We start from the raw sequence: 15,976 nt of genomic DNA, 5'->3' as shown, positions 1-15,976 counted from the left end.
AGCATATATGTAGTGTGTATGTGCCACTGCAATATCAGACAGCAAAGTGCTTTCGTTATCTACCTGTCCTAACCGAATACACCCCAAGTGACATGGCGCACTCACCAACGTTCACTTAATTGCAGCGGGTATGAAACATGAAAGCATGAGAGCAACTAAACAGACCCACTGGTACAATGTTATATAGCAAGCATTGTTGACACCAAAGAAATGAAGACAAGAGACACCAAGCAATTAACAAGCCAGCTCTATGTTATAAATAGCTTGTAAGATTTATTTCTTTTAAAACAGCTAACGATGGACTGTCCTGCACCTGCGAGTGCCTGGTCACGTTGCTGTACACTGTGCTATTTACACCAAATGCTCCGCGTCTCAACATCTTTACAAAAAAAAAGACAATAAAAACAAAACAAGCAAAATTGGAACAGGAGAGACATCAGACACAATGTCCAAAACACTCCTCAGCACGGTGATAGCCATTCACAGCGTCACAATATCACCCAGAAACAGTGCGGTGGCACCGAGTGTTGAGCGCATGAGTCCATACATTGCATTGATCTAGATCAATCTAATCACTTCACACTGTACATGCGTCCACCATTTTTACGAGTTCATCTTCTCTGGCACTTTCTGCCTGGCACTGCGGCGTATTTGTCCTTCTCTGCTCAGCTGTCAGGTGCCTCCGATGTGTACATATTTATAAAAGGAGGAAGGGCTTGGATGAAGCTCTCTTAAGGTTTCAGTCACTGTCCGATGTAACAAGGGCTGTTTTCTTCTTCTTACGCGGGGGCTTCGGCTTGGCAGCTTCTTCATCCTGGTAGTCACAATAAAGACAGCAGTCGGCAGACAATGAATGAGTTCACAGCAACAATAATCTCTTATACCCCTGTCACACTAGCAAATTTAATGTCATTTGAACCTAATGGCATTCGATGCATCGAATGTCATTCGGTCTCTTTCGGTGCTACACGAAAAAAAATAATGTGATTCAAAAATGATGGCATCGACGATCAGTGAAAAAAAATAGTCCAACTGAATGACATCAGTGCGCATAAAATATGTTTGAAATTGTTGTGCAGTGTTTCAAAAGCGGGTGAGAACATTTGTGTGCCGTATTATAAGCTTAAAATATTATTTGCGGCCATTCTGCACCACTTTAGCCATCAAAAGCCAAGCCAAGTACAAAGTCAACCACAAATTTGATAAATGTAAACAAACAAAATGGCTGACATGGAGGCGCGCGGACACGCGCGGAGCTTGGAAATGACTTCCTAAAGGTGAACTGCTCAGTTACGTCTTTAAGTACCTTCGAGCTTAACGAACATGGCATGCCAACCAACAAGAATCACGCATCCCAAAATGACCGACGGTCACGGGAAAGACGCTGCTTCACACTCGGCCGCGGCGGTAGGCTGCTGAGACCGAGAGTAGCAGCTATCCACGACAGCCTCTAGTGTGAACAGATTCACACAAACATTAACTTTTTTTAGCAGAACTAAATAAATGCACTTTCTAAGTTTGGCAGTGTGCACACTATATTTTTCGCGTCGCTTGTTCCTGCTGCATATCTGGTGTCCAGAGTACGCATTCGGTTCAAGATCGAATGCGAATGAGTTCCCCTAACTCATTCGATGGCGAATATCATTCGAACCTAATGACATTACATGTTCCCGTGTAGCAGTCGTTTAATGAGATTAGGTGCTAATGTCATTCGATTCGAATGACATTAAATTTGCTAGTGTGACAGGTATTAAAAGTACCAAGAGGGTTCTGTTCAAAATATCTTTGAACAGTTTAAAATATGCAAATGGGCAGTTTAGATTAAAAAGTGAACTCTTTTTAAAACACAACTATGAAATGAAACAGATGTATTTATGTGCAAATTTTAACTTACATATAACAAGCATAATTTATAAAACACATAAGGCTGACCAGACATTAAACAAGGGAGAGGGCGAGAGATTTATCTAGTTGTAACAATAAAAAGCTTCACTTAGTGCACTATTAACCACGGCACAATTCTTTGCATAACATACACTTGTGTTCAATGAAAAAGAGTCTGATATATCAATCTAATTGCTTGCATAACAAAGGAGCTTGCTGAATGCTGTCATGAAGCATCAGTGTGTGTACAGATATCACTCTACTGGCGGTATGATGTCAGAATTCGCCATCTGAGGGGCACCACACGGTGCACTGCTGGCAAAATGCAACAAGATATCTTGTGAAACGGGTAAGGAGAAGTAGCTTGGGCTACAATGCACACAGGCAAACCCTTCCATTCTCAACTGCTATGGCTGAAGAAAGAGCGCTGGCTATGGAACACCACAGCAAATGCAGCATTCTTGGCGAGACGCTGCCCGCTTAGCTCTCGCACAGAGGCTTTTCTGCATTGCAACCATTACAATGAGACCAAACGCCAAAGGTGAAAAAATGAAACTATGTTCTAAGAGACAGCCTTCCAGCCCCTCGCAAAGAAAGGGAGTGCAACATCATAATTTGGTTATAAAACTTATTAAAAGCATTTTTTTTCAGCTTCGCTAGGGCTTCAGCGGAACTTCCTTAGAGCGTGATACCTCTCAAAACACTCTCTTGGGTGGAGGCCAGGCTTCCTCTCGCATGTCTTGCAATAAAATATCGTCTCCCTTCTGCCACCCTTTATCATTCTGTCACTGCAGAGAGCGTGCAGTCCTTGTTGAATGAGGCACATGGTTGTCTTCGTCACTAAAATCATCTTCAATCCCTACAAGGTTATTAGACAACTTTCCATAGAACACGCCCGCCAGAGGAAGTCATGCCGCAATTTTTTTGGCTCCAATTCAGGCTCTCAAAACAACGTGATCAAGAAACATTTTTGTATCAGTGTGGTGCTGCTATCCTCGGGAGGAAAAGCCAAATAGCCAATTTGCAGGCCACAATAATTTCAACTAGATGGCATGGAATTTTTCTTACAGAAACAGCTGGCAAAATGCTGCATCGGGCCATGCGTGACAAGTGAATATAGACACACACTTTTCCGCTCTCGGATGACCGGAAAGAGTTAATGACATCTTGCATGTGCCACTGCTACAGCGAAATGCCCTTGTGTATGTTGTCACATTCGTTCTGACATGTTTAATTCAATACAGTGCACCTCCTAGGTTCAATTGCATATGCTGATCCAGAATTTGGTTCAAAAGTGGTCATTTATGCAATACAAAGAACAATGCCATTCTCAGTGATACGCCAAAGGAGCCATCCATTGCTGGCAAGAAGGTAGCCACTTGTGGTTCAAACAAAATTTGAAGTACAACTTCATCCCATTAAAAGATCCAGTGACGGTGCACTAGATGAAGTGATGACGTCATTCTGATGCTTACAGAAAATTGCGCCCACCAGTAAGTTTCTTTTGTCCTGATCAGTTGCATTGTTCTGGTCAATATGCACATGCTTACAGAGATATACACCAGATAAAGAACATTCTAAAATGTGGCCTCTTGGTGCATGGGCACTACCACTCTGGTGGGCCTGAAGTGAACACTCGCCATGCTTTCTCTCTTCCTGTCCTAACAAGCACAGGAGGCTAGGGACTGGAGGCAACTCCAAGCCAATACCTTCCAAAATTCACGTAAATACAGCATAATATTCCCTGAACACTACAAAGACGCATGCCCTAGGTGCGACGAGAGACCCACAGCCTACCATGTCACGTGGGGCTGCAGGGGCAAAAAAACCAGAGACCCTGTAAACACACTACACAAAGGAGCAGTGGGAGGGCGCTCTGTCCAGCTCTGAACTGACAATCCAGCGTAACGTGGTATCCCAGGCAAGAGAAACAGCCATGGCCATTGGAGTCCTGAACTAAGGACACCACCCGCAGCAAAGACTTAGTCTTTATTTCCATTTAACAATAAATGTTTTTGCTCTACTCTAGTCTACTCCTCTCCAGTCACAGATGAGACTCACCTCACTGCTCTCAGTGCTGCTGTCGGAGTCTGCCAACACCGCTTTTACTCGAGACGTGGCTGCTTTCTGGGAGGAGGATGCAGCATTGCTTGTTTTCCCCCCCCTCCCACCACGTGATGATGAACTCTTGGGAGGCGTTGAAGGTGGAGCCTTGATCTCCTCCGCATCGTCCGCCAAGGCAAAAAGGTCACTGTACCTGAAACCATGGTTATAACAGGCACAAGAGTGATACACAGATGAGATTGCTACTTACAGTAGCATGCTTCCTCAGTGCTTTATGTCCACTTAATACAAAAATGTTGCAGTTGGAAAAAAAACCGCTGCTTGTGTGTGGCAATGACAAAGAAGTTGCTGCTACATTTTATAATGCAAAGCCTCAGATGGAGTATACTTTATACAGTACAGTTGAACCTGGATGTAACGCACCTCCATGTAGCCAATGCCTTAATATTGCAAAATTTCCCAAATCCACACTGCCACCACCATTGAGACTTGTGTATTTGTGAACTACAGGTAATAAAGCGGTTGTGGTGAATGACGTCAAAGTAAAGAACTTGCTATGCCAACTGGAGTTAAACCTGGATATAACTAAATTAAAAGTCCGCTATTTTTCACTACATGCACGCTTTACTAGTTACATGCGGTTTTTGAGCAAAAACCCAAAATGACAATGCAGAATGGAAACCAAAATGAAAAATAAATACAGACGAGATTGCTTAGCGAACGTTCACCCATTATTCAAAGCCATAAACAAGAAGAAATGTTTCGCGATAGCGATGATCATGCGGCAGTAGTAGTCGCCACCATCTTCGACGGAGCTCTCAAGCTGTCAGGGAGATTCACGTGGGGCAGGGAGATTTCAGGAGGCAGGGAAGTACCCTCCTTTTCCCAAATGTCCCCTATCACAGTCTGCCCAACCACCGCAGTCCTAGGAAACCAACTATAGCTCGTAACTGTATCCACCTTGCACTGTATAGTATAGTACAATGGTTTCTTAAAATTTTAGCTTATAATCCCTTTCTTTTACACTTAGCACAGTGTTCTGACATGTCTGACGATACTTTTTTGAGCTGTTTCTGGCGGATATTGAAACACTGCCCGATCTCTCCAACAAATGCCTTCTGACAGGTGAATGGAATCTTATACATGACAGACACACGCTCCACTAATCCTCTCCTATGCCACACTGAGCATTTAAAGGGGTGCACTTTTTTTTCTGTCATCATGTTCACCCGTCATCGCACAAAGGTGCTGTAGCTTTAAGAGTGCTGAGCATAACACGTTAGCATTGAATCTGTGGCCACTATTCTTAGATTATGTGATGTGTACTTCTCATTATTCATCCTGCGTTCCTGTCTGTGCTGTTTCTTTTCCTTCAAAAACGACACAACAAGACCAACTTGCCATCCCACTGAAGCAAATTAACTATAGTGCCATCAATAATGCCTTCATCACAAATCACAGTACCTTCATATATCCCCTGACTGTAACGAATGACCAATGTACAAATTTACTACGTTCACTCACTTTGTCTTTTGCGCTTCAGAGGATGTGGCTTGTACTTGCAAAAGAGCCGTTTGAATGGCGCCCTGGCCAAAGACTGCATGAAAAAGAGAGAGAGAGGGCAAAAATCAGTAAAGCACTACCTTCATAAGTGGAACGCTTGCCTTCTCATGGCTGCCCTTTTATCCCCAGGTTTGTAATGCTCTTGCTACAATATGGCAAAAATCCTCCGATAAGCTGCGCTTTGACAAAAGCATGACTGTTGCAAATGAGGCACCAGCACCCTGAGGCCGTGAAAAGTGTGAGCTAGTTTCAAAATTCAAATAAAGAAAACTGAAGAAAGAAGAGTGCAGAAGAAAACTGCACTCAAAGGCATTGGAAAGCTCAGGCAAATTTCTTGACAGACTGCTATAAGGTTCAGAGAATTGCTAACCATTTCACTAGGGGTGTGCGAATATTCAAAACTTCAAATACAAATCAAACATCTTTGTTATTTGGTTCACATTCGATTTGACAAATTGATATTCAAGAATTTTCAAATATTTGCAAGCGATCGAAGACCATGGCAACTTTAATAAATCCAAATGGGGCAGAACCACAATATATGGACAAATTATTCAAGGATAGAGTTTGAAGTATCAGGAAAACAGCACAGAGGTGCCCTCCTCGCTTTCTTCTCCGTTGTTCATTAAGTGGAACGATCATATTCATACATAACGATGATGATTTTTTATGGCGCAAGGGCATCTGTGGCCAAAGAGTGCCATGGCACAAAGTGTTTTCTTTTTTGCTCAAGGCGGGGCCAAAGACCCATTTCCCAGGCATTTCACCCTAAAGGAACCGAGCCACAGGCAGGGGAAAGCTTGTACCCGCTGTATCACCGCTGGGTACCCGGGGGCACTGGGGATTGAACCCCGCACCTCCCCCATGCGAGGCGGATGCTCAGACCACTAGACCACCGCTGCGGTCTCATATTCGTACACTGCTACGTTTGGATCTCATGTGGAACACCAAAAGTGGGCTACACACGTGGCTTCATTCAACGTGTGGGTCGCCATCAGGCTCAGAGGACAGGGGGAACAGCCAACAATGAAACAACGAAACGCGCGCGCGTGGTGCTTCCATACGTGAGGGGAACCAGCGAGGCACTTGCACGCATTCTGGGAAAATATGGAATCTACGTTGCTCACAAACCTGTTTCCACAATAAGCCACTTCTTACCACGACCGAAAGACCGCGTCCCCAGAGAAAAACGACCTGGTGTCATTTACAAAATCCCGTGCTCCAAGTGCCCGGCTTCATATGTCGGCAAAACAAAAAACCTCCCCCAAAGAATAAGGCAACACAAGAATGACGTCCGCCTAATGAATTCGGAAGCCAACCCCCTCGCCGAACACTGCGAGCGCGCCGACCACCCAATAGCTTTCGAGGAGGTGAGCGTCTTGGCTGTGGAGCCAAACCTGTTCAAGAGGCGACATGTGGAGTCATGGCACATCCGGCTCACAAAGGCGGCGATGGATAGAACTCCAGGAACGCTCCCCTCTGCGTACGTTAGTGGACTCCGCCATGTGCTAACAAAGGGAGAGCGAAGGCAACACCCCGCTGCTGCTGGCACACTTTAGTCACCCCTGAAGAAAGGATCGAGTTGGTCCCGAAACGTTGGGCAAAATTAAAATATTGGTTGCCGTCAGTTTTTCTCTCAGAACGAAAGAAAGCTGTAGGAGCCATGCAAACCACTCAGAGAGCTAGAATTATGTTTGCAATGCAGATGAAGTTTTCCGAGCCAAATAACTGAAGGTAGGCAGTCAGCAGAAAGCAACTGCTTCAGTAAGAAAAACTGCGCCAACTCGATTAAAGACACACAAAATTCCAAGGCACCACTGTTCTACTGAAGGCTAAAATGCAGAAGAAAAAAAAAAGAGAAAATAATCGAAGCCATGTCGATCTGCTCACACGACGTCTGCTTGCAGTGTTGTCTCAGCTGGTCCAAGTGAGCTAGAGTCTGCTCCGGAGCAGGCCCCTGGTTCTTGCCAGCCAGAGGTTGCCTGCAAAGACAGCAGCCGGCAGAGAAAAAAGATGGTTTATTTCCCAAAACCAGGTTATTTATGTTAGCTTTCCTCCGTATACTATTCTGAAAGAAATTTTCTGCATCACCGATTTAAGAGGTGAGACTTGTACTACACTTAATAATGAGTACTGCCTGTTCTGCGCATATGAACAAATATGAATGGCACCCAAATGGAATCACTGCGTTAAACTAGACCTGACAAAGAAATAGAACATCTATACCAAAAAGAACTTTAGGTGAGGAACTTAAAAGGTCTCAGACACAGTGCATTAACTGCACGACTGCAACTACAAGCTTGTTGAGGTGAAAGTTAGCACGATAAATGAGTGACAAGTATGTGGTGCTAGCTGACAGCTCTGTCACCTGGTGCCTCCTTGATCTGATTGGTTCTTTGCCAGCTAGAGCACTGTGCCTATGCACCTGTCCATGGTGTGCGCCCCTCCAGGCCCCAAGTACACTTGCTGCATATGCCTAACTGACGACAGCGACACTGCTGCAGTCTCCGCAGCTCTTTCAAAGCATGCATGCTTGGATGTTGGAAACAGCCATTTATATCTCACTGCATGGTTAGGAAAATGGAAAGCAGCTTTGTCGAGACAGCACTTAGTGGACGAGCTGCTAGAAAAGGAAGAAGCACACCATCTCATTCCAGCAATGATGTCGATTTCACTGACAGACGCCACAACAATCACAGGATTTCCATGTATCTCATGACTGACCACAGTGTTGAAATTTATTACAGTTCACAGCTACTGCTACTCAAAGGCATCAAATGTAATTACCAGTGGGCACCTTCAGAAGAAAAGAAAAAGGCACAGCGGGACAAGAAAAGATAAAAAAGAAGAGAATGAAAAAGAACGAAAGCAGTTTTTTAGGCGTTCATTCATGACCTGAAATTTTGGCATTCAGTTAAAAACAACAGGCAAACTTTTGCTCTTGTTCAAGTTAAGTTAAAAAAAAATCTCACATGCTAGTTAGATTCCAAGCTTTTCAGCTTTTAGTGTCTCCAATAGAATGTCACCAAATGACCTGAAAACTACAAAAAAAAAAGGGTTTCCTTTCCATCTGTGGTAGTCGTGATTCATAGCCAAACTTTCACGATATCTGGGAAGAAGAAAAGGGGGCTGGTTTCATTCTAGTTCTAGAAGTAACGGAAAACGTCATGTCTGATTTTCTAAGCTTTCTACTATAGCACAGACCATAATCAACCGTAATAAATTCGTGTTTAGTCATTAAAACTTTCAGCAGTCGAATATAAACTTGCTCCAGCAAAAGAGTTAACATACCTGATCAGCGTTCAGTTACTGCTCACAACTCTGGCTAGAACTACACAGGAACACCACATAACGGATTCATGAGAAAAGAAGCTTATTAATAAAATCACTAGCTGCTGATAAATCCAAGACAAAGTTTTGCAGTGAAAAGCAATTTTTTAGGCACTCAACAATAGCACAGGACAAAATAAGTCTTCCGCATTAGCAAATGCAGTGTCTTCATCAAATCATTAACCATAAATTTTATTTACAAGCTCAGCTTATTTTGTTATGCCCAGCCAATCATGATAGTGGCAATCACACGGTACCTCTGCATGGTTTCCTAACAGTTTTATTGGCAGCATTCCACTGCACTAGCATACAACAGCGCTACAACACCACACAAAAAAAGACAGTGAGTGTGATGATTCAGATTTAGAAGAAACAGAGCTACTACAGCATGCGGCACGTGTAATGCACGGTGCTCAAAGTGGGCGGGGAATGAAGAGAAGCACACCACGCACCGTTTCCGCTTGGCAGCCGAGCCTGACTTGGTGAAGAGGGATCCCACAAGCTCCGAGAGCTGCACCTCGTGCTCTTGGGTCCAGTACTTCAGTATGGAGACAACAAAGAGGTCGCTGCTCTTCACGTCTCGGCAGAGGATGTGCTTGAGCAACTCCATCGAAGGCCTTTGAACAAACAGACAAAAAAATACAGACAGCGTGTGGGGTAAAACCTGGAAGTGCACACACAGCGGCCTTCCTCCAGCGAAAAACCAACAAACCTGATCAGACCAAGCGAAACACGTAGCACTGACATGCCAAATATAGTTGACTTCCTGCAATCTGAGATCAGTTCATTCACTTTCCTTTAAAATTCCCAATGGTTTGAAATTCCCAATGGTACTGTCCTCTTCTGCGGAAACCACTCGTTACTTGAAATTCAAGGTATGGAATACAGAATAATAGGAACAAAATAGAATAATTCTATTAAAGTGCTGATGAAATAGCAATACAGTAAAAGCTCGTTAATTCGAACTTCAAGGGACCGGGAAAATCATTCGAATTATCCGATGTTCGAATTATCGAATGGCCGCGAGAAAACTGACAAGAACCATTTGCATTATGGTGTATGTAGGGTATTTACTCGCGTAACGAACCCACTCACATAATGAACCCACCACCCCCGATTTTTGCCTAAGAATCTGAAAAAAAAAAAAAAGCGTCAGTCGTTAACGCTTCCCTCCGTTTGGCACCGTCACGGCCCACAAGGCATTTCTTGGCAGCGCGCCAAGATGCTGCGCAGCGATAACATCACTTTTGACGTTAGCTCCATCAAGGGGGAAGCGAACTTTGGCAGAGTGCCAGCGCTTGTGCCGGCGTCTTCTTCGCGGCTGAGCGCGTGCTTCCATTGGCGACCGACCGATGGGTGGAAGCATGGACGACACTCGCAAAGAAAAAAAAAGTTTTTCGCACGTAATTTGTAGCGCCCGTCCGAAGTCATAGCCTTCATGGGCGTTGGCTGGGACCGCGCTGACAGTGCTTATCCGTATTTTTTAATTAACAGGGCTCGAATTAATGAGCATTTAGTTGCGAGTTGCGGAGGTTGCGCGGAAAAGAGGGTAGGCAGCCGCCAGCGCGGTCGCCACCCCTTCCCTCCGGTGCCGCAGGCCACCGCGCCAGTGATGGCGCCATTTAAGCTTTACCCACTCTTCCAAGGTTTTATCTAGTTCCATCTTCTGTCCCCGTTTAGGACGTACGCAGCCTCTAACTATGCGGAGGAGGTGCTTTTTTTTTGGCCACATGCTGTGTGCCAAGCCGCCCAGACGCGGTGGCGCGTAGTTCGAATTATCCGTAACGGAACCGACTCGCTTTCGAATTAACGGGCTTTTTTATACACAGATCTCTATGGAGCTTGGCCGGACCAAGTAGTGTTGTTCGAATTATCCGAAAATTCGAATTATCGAGTTTTGAATTCACGAGCTTTCACTGTAACATAAAAGATATTTTTGTCCAATTTGTGGGGCCTGTGCTGACAGGTGCTCAGCCCATATGAGTAATGCCCACTCAAATAGGTAGGCCACTCGTCGCATGCACAAATAACCAGGTGAAGATGTCCACTAGTCTGTGGTCCATGAACAAAGTTCAGGAAATGCAGTTGACAGCAATGGGGCAGAGGGTTAACTCTCTGCAGACTTGTAATATATCTAATTCAAAATTTTGACAATGTAAATTGATTTTTCATGTCCAAGATAAATATCAAATGCCCATGTGGTACCACCAATAACTAAATATTTTCTTTTTACACCATTGTGAAAGTGTGAAGACACAAACCTTAGTGACTGCATGCTTTCTTTTGAAATTTAAGAGATTATCCAGAAATAAGAACAAAAGAGAAATACAACACAATTTAATAACTTGTGACAAGCTCTTCCTGTCAAATGTAAGGGGCATTACTAGCATCTTGCACTCCATGCACATGATGCAAGAAAGCCAAAGAAAAAATACTCATTAATACTGGTGACAAAATATGCCAGCAAGAAAATAACGAAAAACAGGCTACCAAGCTCAATGTTTTGTGAAATATTTTTTGCTGAGTTTGCCACTTAGCAGAAAAAAGTGCCCGGTTTCTAAGTGAAGGGTGCTAAATGTGCCTGAAATGAAAAAATTATTGCTAGCTAGAGCACACTCCGAGAAAAAGGTGCGAGTTTGCAATGTACACAACTGTGTACAAAGCGCCTTAAGGGTTTATTCAATAGGGTAGTTAATCTTGAAACTGAACAGATGTGCAACTGAGATAAGACCTGTGACCACAGAAACACAAATAAAAAGGTGCCTTGTCTCTTGCATGTTCTCATTTTCTGAATCCATGCTGCCAACATGTCTGCACAGCACTGTTATGACACTTGTTTCTGGTGGCACACTAGCAGCATACACAATGCATGATTCACATGACATCGCAGTTGTCCAGCTAACAGGCACTGTAATGCCTGAGCTGGTGTCTAACATCTAAGCAATGAAGCCTTGTTAAACTTTTTTCTCTGTGAGTCATGAATGCTTGAAATAAACAAAAAATTCACTCTCACAGGCACACTAAAGTTCTATAACTTTCACTAAGATGTGATTTCAGGTGGCATTTTCATTCTTTAGAACAAAGGTTAGAATTTCGATGAAGGCGAAATTCTAGAGGCCCGTGTGCTGTGCGATGTCAGTGCACGTTAAAGAACCCCAGGTGGTCGAAATATCCGGAGCCCTTCACTACGGCATCCCTCATAGCCTGAGTTGCTTCGGGACGTTAAACCCCAATAAACCAAACCAAACCAGAACAAAGGTTTTTCAAACTTTTTTTTTGCCTCAAGGAACCCCAATAGCCTTCAAAATGTGGCAAGGAGCCCTCCCACTGCCTCATGCTTCGTGTCAGTGCTCGCACAGGAGAATGTTACAATCAGACGGTGCTGCTTTTAAATGAACCCTTAGTACTTTTTTACTGTTTCATTCACTTTTGTAAGCATTTGTTTGTTCTGTAAGCAATCAGCCCTTTATTAAATGCCCACCTCTCACTCATGCCCGGACCTATAATAAGACATGAATGCATAAAAACTAGTCACAAGACAAATGTTCCACCGAATTCATGTGCTTGACTGGCTTGGCAGCACACAGAATCACGTGACAGCATGCTCAGTTTTCAGTGCCCGTCTGCCACTCCGGTGGCAGCACAGCGTCAGCGGTTTACCTGTCTTGACAGATACTACAGACTTTTAGCACAGTGAAAACCTCCACTGTTTACCAAGTTCTGTGTTAGGCTGCCCTGAGGGTGCCAGATAGCGTCACGTGCCTGTCAGCCGCGCGCATGTCTGCCATGCCGGGACAAATCAGCGCGCGCACAGTGGCGGCATGCGCTATGCGATAAATGGTAGCGGTGGCCGTATGCATTATGCTAAAAGTTTCAACTGACTTTTTGGTGCAAATGGGCTCATCAGAGGTAAAACTTCGCCCCAGCGCCACTGACAGCGTTGCAACTCCCACAAATACTCCCCACGAGGACCACACTTGAGAGCACTGGCAGTGTGGTGCGGTGGCAGTGGTCGATGAGTTAACAAGTGTAAATGCGAATGCGGGCGGATAGTGATGAGTGAGCTTGATTCTGAAGAGATACTGGACACAATTCTCCAGTTGTCAATGCATGGTCCTACCCACCTAGCGCGACATGCAAGATAATTTCGCATTTGAAAGCCGAGAAAGCCAAAATTTTAACAAAGTGGATACTGTGCATGGTCCATACGTGCAGCGAGAAGTCTATTGGAAAGTTGGAACCTGCCAGTGGGGTGCTCACGGAACCCACAAAAGCAGCCCACAGGACCCAATCTGAGTACCCCTGCTTTAGAGCTTGGCGTGCCAACCCACCACAGTGGCTCAACATCTGCGACATTTCGGCTCAGCATAGGTTCAAACGTTTTTTTTTTTTATTTCCTGCCACAGCAGCTGCATCCTATTATCTTCCCCCTGCACACATATCACACTGCACCAGCCATCAGCTACAAGTTGCCCATCATCGTTCTCGCACTGTCACATTTTTAAATTCCTTTGTTTCCTCGCACAGCTGCAGCCTGGAACGGCCTTTCAAACAACGTTGCTATCATCACATGCTCATCCCAGTTTACTGAAAATTTAAAAAAGTTCCTGTTATTGAAACCGTTTCTTTAATCTTTGCATCCCTTATGTATAACACCCCTTTTTAGGGCCTTTAAGGTAATACAATGAAATGAAATGAAATGAAAGGATTCAGTACTAGGATTCTGATGGGTGTTTGCAGTTTTATGTGCATGTTTTTTGCAGTTTTATGGCTTTTGTATAACATCTCTATATCTTTTTTTGATTAGTTTACTTCACCTCTTATTTTTGTAAATCTATGATAACCATGACTGTGATGAAATGTGTTTGACCGTGTGTAATAGCAATTGATATCTTGTGTATAATTTTTTTTTTGTACCGCTGTCACTGCTGTCTGCCGCCGGCTTCCAGGCCTCGTCAAGCTGTTACTACAGCTTTTTGCCTGGGAGACCGTCAACACTGTGAAAATGTTGAAAATAAAGGTGAATTGAATTGAATTGTTTAAACTGCAGACGGCATAAAATTAATCATAACCCTCCACACGATGCGCTTCAGTCTGTAGCAGTGAGTCTGGCTTTGGAGTCTTAAAATCCATAAATTTAATTTAAATTGGCATGCTGGCCAGGCAAACACTTCAAGAGCGCATTTTGGAGATATAAGCATACAACTGATAAGCATACACCTTGCTTATCAGAACTAAACTGGAATATGTATCGGCCATCTGGAACCCTCATCAAACATTATTTAACAAACGCCCAAACAAACAACAAAGGCTAACAAACAAATGCTGTACAAAACAGGGTCACCAGATTCATTCACTCCTCATGCTCCTACAACATTAGCATAGTATATCTAAAGAATCAGTCCAGTTTATCTAATCTTTCTACTTGCCATCGCAGCCTTGCCCTGTTTCACAAGTTCTTTTATTCACCACTAAGACAGGAACCATAAATCTGCGCACTCTCACCATGCAGATCACCTCGCACCGGTCATCCGCTCAAGTTTCACATCCACGTGACCGTACCACTTTTTTAACTAATTCATTTTTTTACGAGTAGCAATGGACTGAAATGCCCTTCCCCACCATATTGTCGCCATAATTTGCCCATCAACATTTGCAACCACTGTGACTGCCTGCACTATGTAAACCCAGCCCTCATGTAACACCCAATCAGGGGGTAAACAAAGTGATGTGATATTTACCTTTCTTGTTTCAACAGCAGCAGAATGCTTGTCAGGGCCTCTGCATGGGCTGCGAAATGTTGACAACACAATCAGCTGATGACAAAATGAAGCCACTGGCATCCAAAGCCACCAATTCTATGGCAAAGCAGTGTCTCTGGAATGCAGTTGTTGCTAAATGTCTGATAGATGCCAATACATTGCAGGCAGCATGTACCTCCAGCTTAGTAGGTTCCTTTTACAATGAAATGAACTGCTTGTTCACTGTGTTTGCCACAGTAGTTTGTAAAATGCAAGCGGGCTGGACTCATTCATGTATTATCAGAAAAAGCATCGCCGGAAGGTAGATAGCTGGTGACAAAAGCGAAAAATAAATCACACTCAAGCTGTGATGCCTAAGCAACAATAAAGGCAAATTAGAATGCTTCTGGACTAATAGAAGCAATGACAACAGTAGAGTGACGGTGAAGGCGACAGGAGCCTAGCAAAGGAATCTACTCAAAAAACGCACTTGAGTGGATGACCTAATGACACCTTAGCGGAAGCATGTCATGATGAAACAAAAAAGCACCATGTATGCTTGTGCTCCTCGTACCAGGAAGGACACAACATACACTTGGTTGGACACCCAGTTTGCTGGGTAGCCCTTAAAGGGGCTGCGAAACACTGCTTGGGGGGATACCGGCTATACTTCAGGTGGATTCTTTATGTCACACAGATGCTGACTTAAAAAGAATAACAGGAATCGATGCACAGGAACGGGAATTATTCAGTGAAGAAATTTCAAAATACAAGCAAACAAAACGCTGCCCTCAACTCGATTTTGGCGGGGCTTCCCACTCCTATTTCGCTCTCCCAATGACGGCACCTGGCGCAACCAATCAAAACAGCCTGCCAGAGCACGTCACGGAAGTTTGCACTCCATGGTTGCCTGCTCTCTGTAACTCGTTCTTGCTGAGACTGGCAGCGTTGTTTCCATGCCAGAGCCCCTGGCGGTGTATTTTTATTTTACTTGCTGTGCAGGGCTTTTATCTAAGACAAACAAGTTGTTTTTGTTGATCTAATATAAAACGCACACAGGTGACAAAATGTTTATCTTTTTATTCACACCATTTGCAGTATATTTACTGTTTGTACAATCATCAAGCTCGCGCCAGGTGATGTCATATCCGCGGCTAAAAACCCGCCACTGTGTGGCGACACCATCAGAGCCATGAATTTGTTTTTGGGAGGACATTAAAATATTAAAAAACGGAAAAACGGAATATATAAAAACGGAACGCGGTATTACCGACGCTAATAGCACCATTCTAACTTACTGTATGCGATCAACAGGCAAAATAGTCAACTAAGATAGTGTTTCTGGGCCCCTTTAAGTCTGCTGGTATCTATGTCATCGCATCAGGCTGTGGTAG

General features: G+C 44.0%; 1 protein-coding gene across 1 annotated transcript in view; it reads right to left on the bottom strand.

The window, feature by feature from the left end:
* Positions 1 to 247: 247 nt before the first annotated feature.
* IntS3 (integrator complex subunit 3) overlaps positions 248 to 15,976 on the bottom strand; it is a 38,584-nt gene continuing 22,855 nt past the window's right edge. Inside the window, exons 24-29 of the mRNA XM_089543966.1 lie at positions 14,583 to 14,631; positions 9,294 to 9,458; positions 7,402 to 7,493; positions 5,473 to 5,545; positions 3,946 to 4,141; positions 248 to 814 (exon numbers count right to left, since the gene is read on the bottom strand). Coding sequence (XP_089400092.1) covers positions 740 to 814; positions 3,946 to 4,141; positions 5,473 to 5,545; positions 7,402 to 7,493; positions 9,294 to 9,458; positions 14,583 to 14,631 — 650 coding nt within the window. The 3' untranslated portion in view covers positions 248 to 739. The remainder of the gene's footprint in view (positions 815 to 3,945; positions 4,142 to 5,472; positions 5,546 to 7,401; positions 7,494 to 9,293; positions 9,459 to 14,582; positions 14,632 to 15,976) is intronic.

This window comes from Amblyomma mixtum, chromosome 5 (assembly GCF_055824585.1).
Source record: "Amblyomma mixtum isolate Tamu chromosome 5, ASM5582458v1, whole genome shotgun sequence".
Lineage (NCBI taxonomy): Eukaryota > Metazoa > Arthropoda > Arachnida > Ixodida > Ixodidae > Amblyomma > Amblyomma mixtum.
The sequence above is the reverse complement of the archived record's forward strand: the minus strand, read 5'-3'. Positions and strand labels throughout refer to the sequence as shown.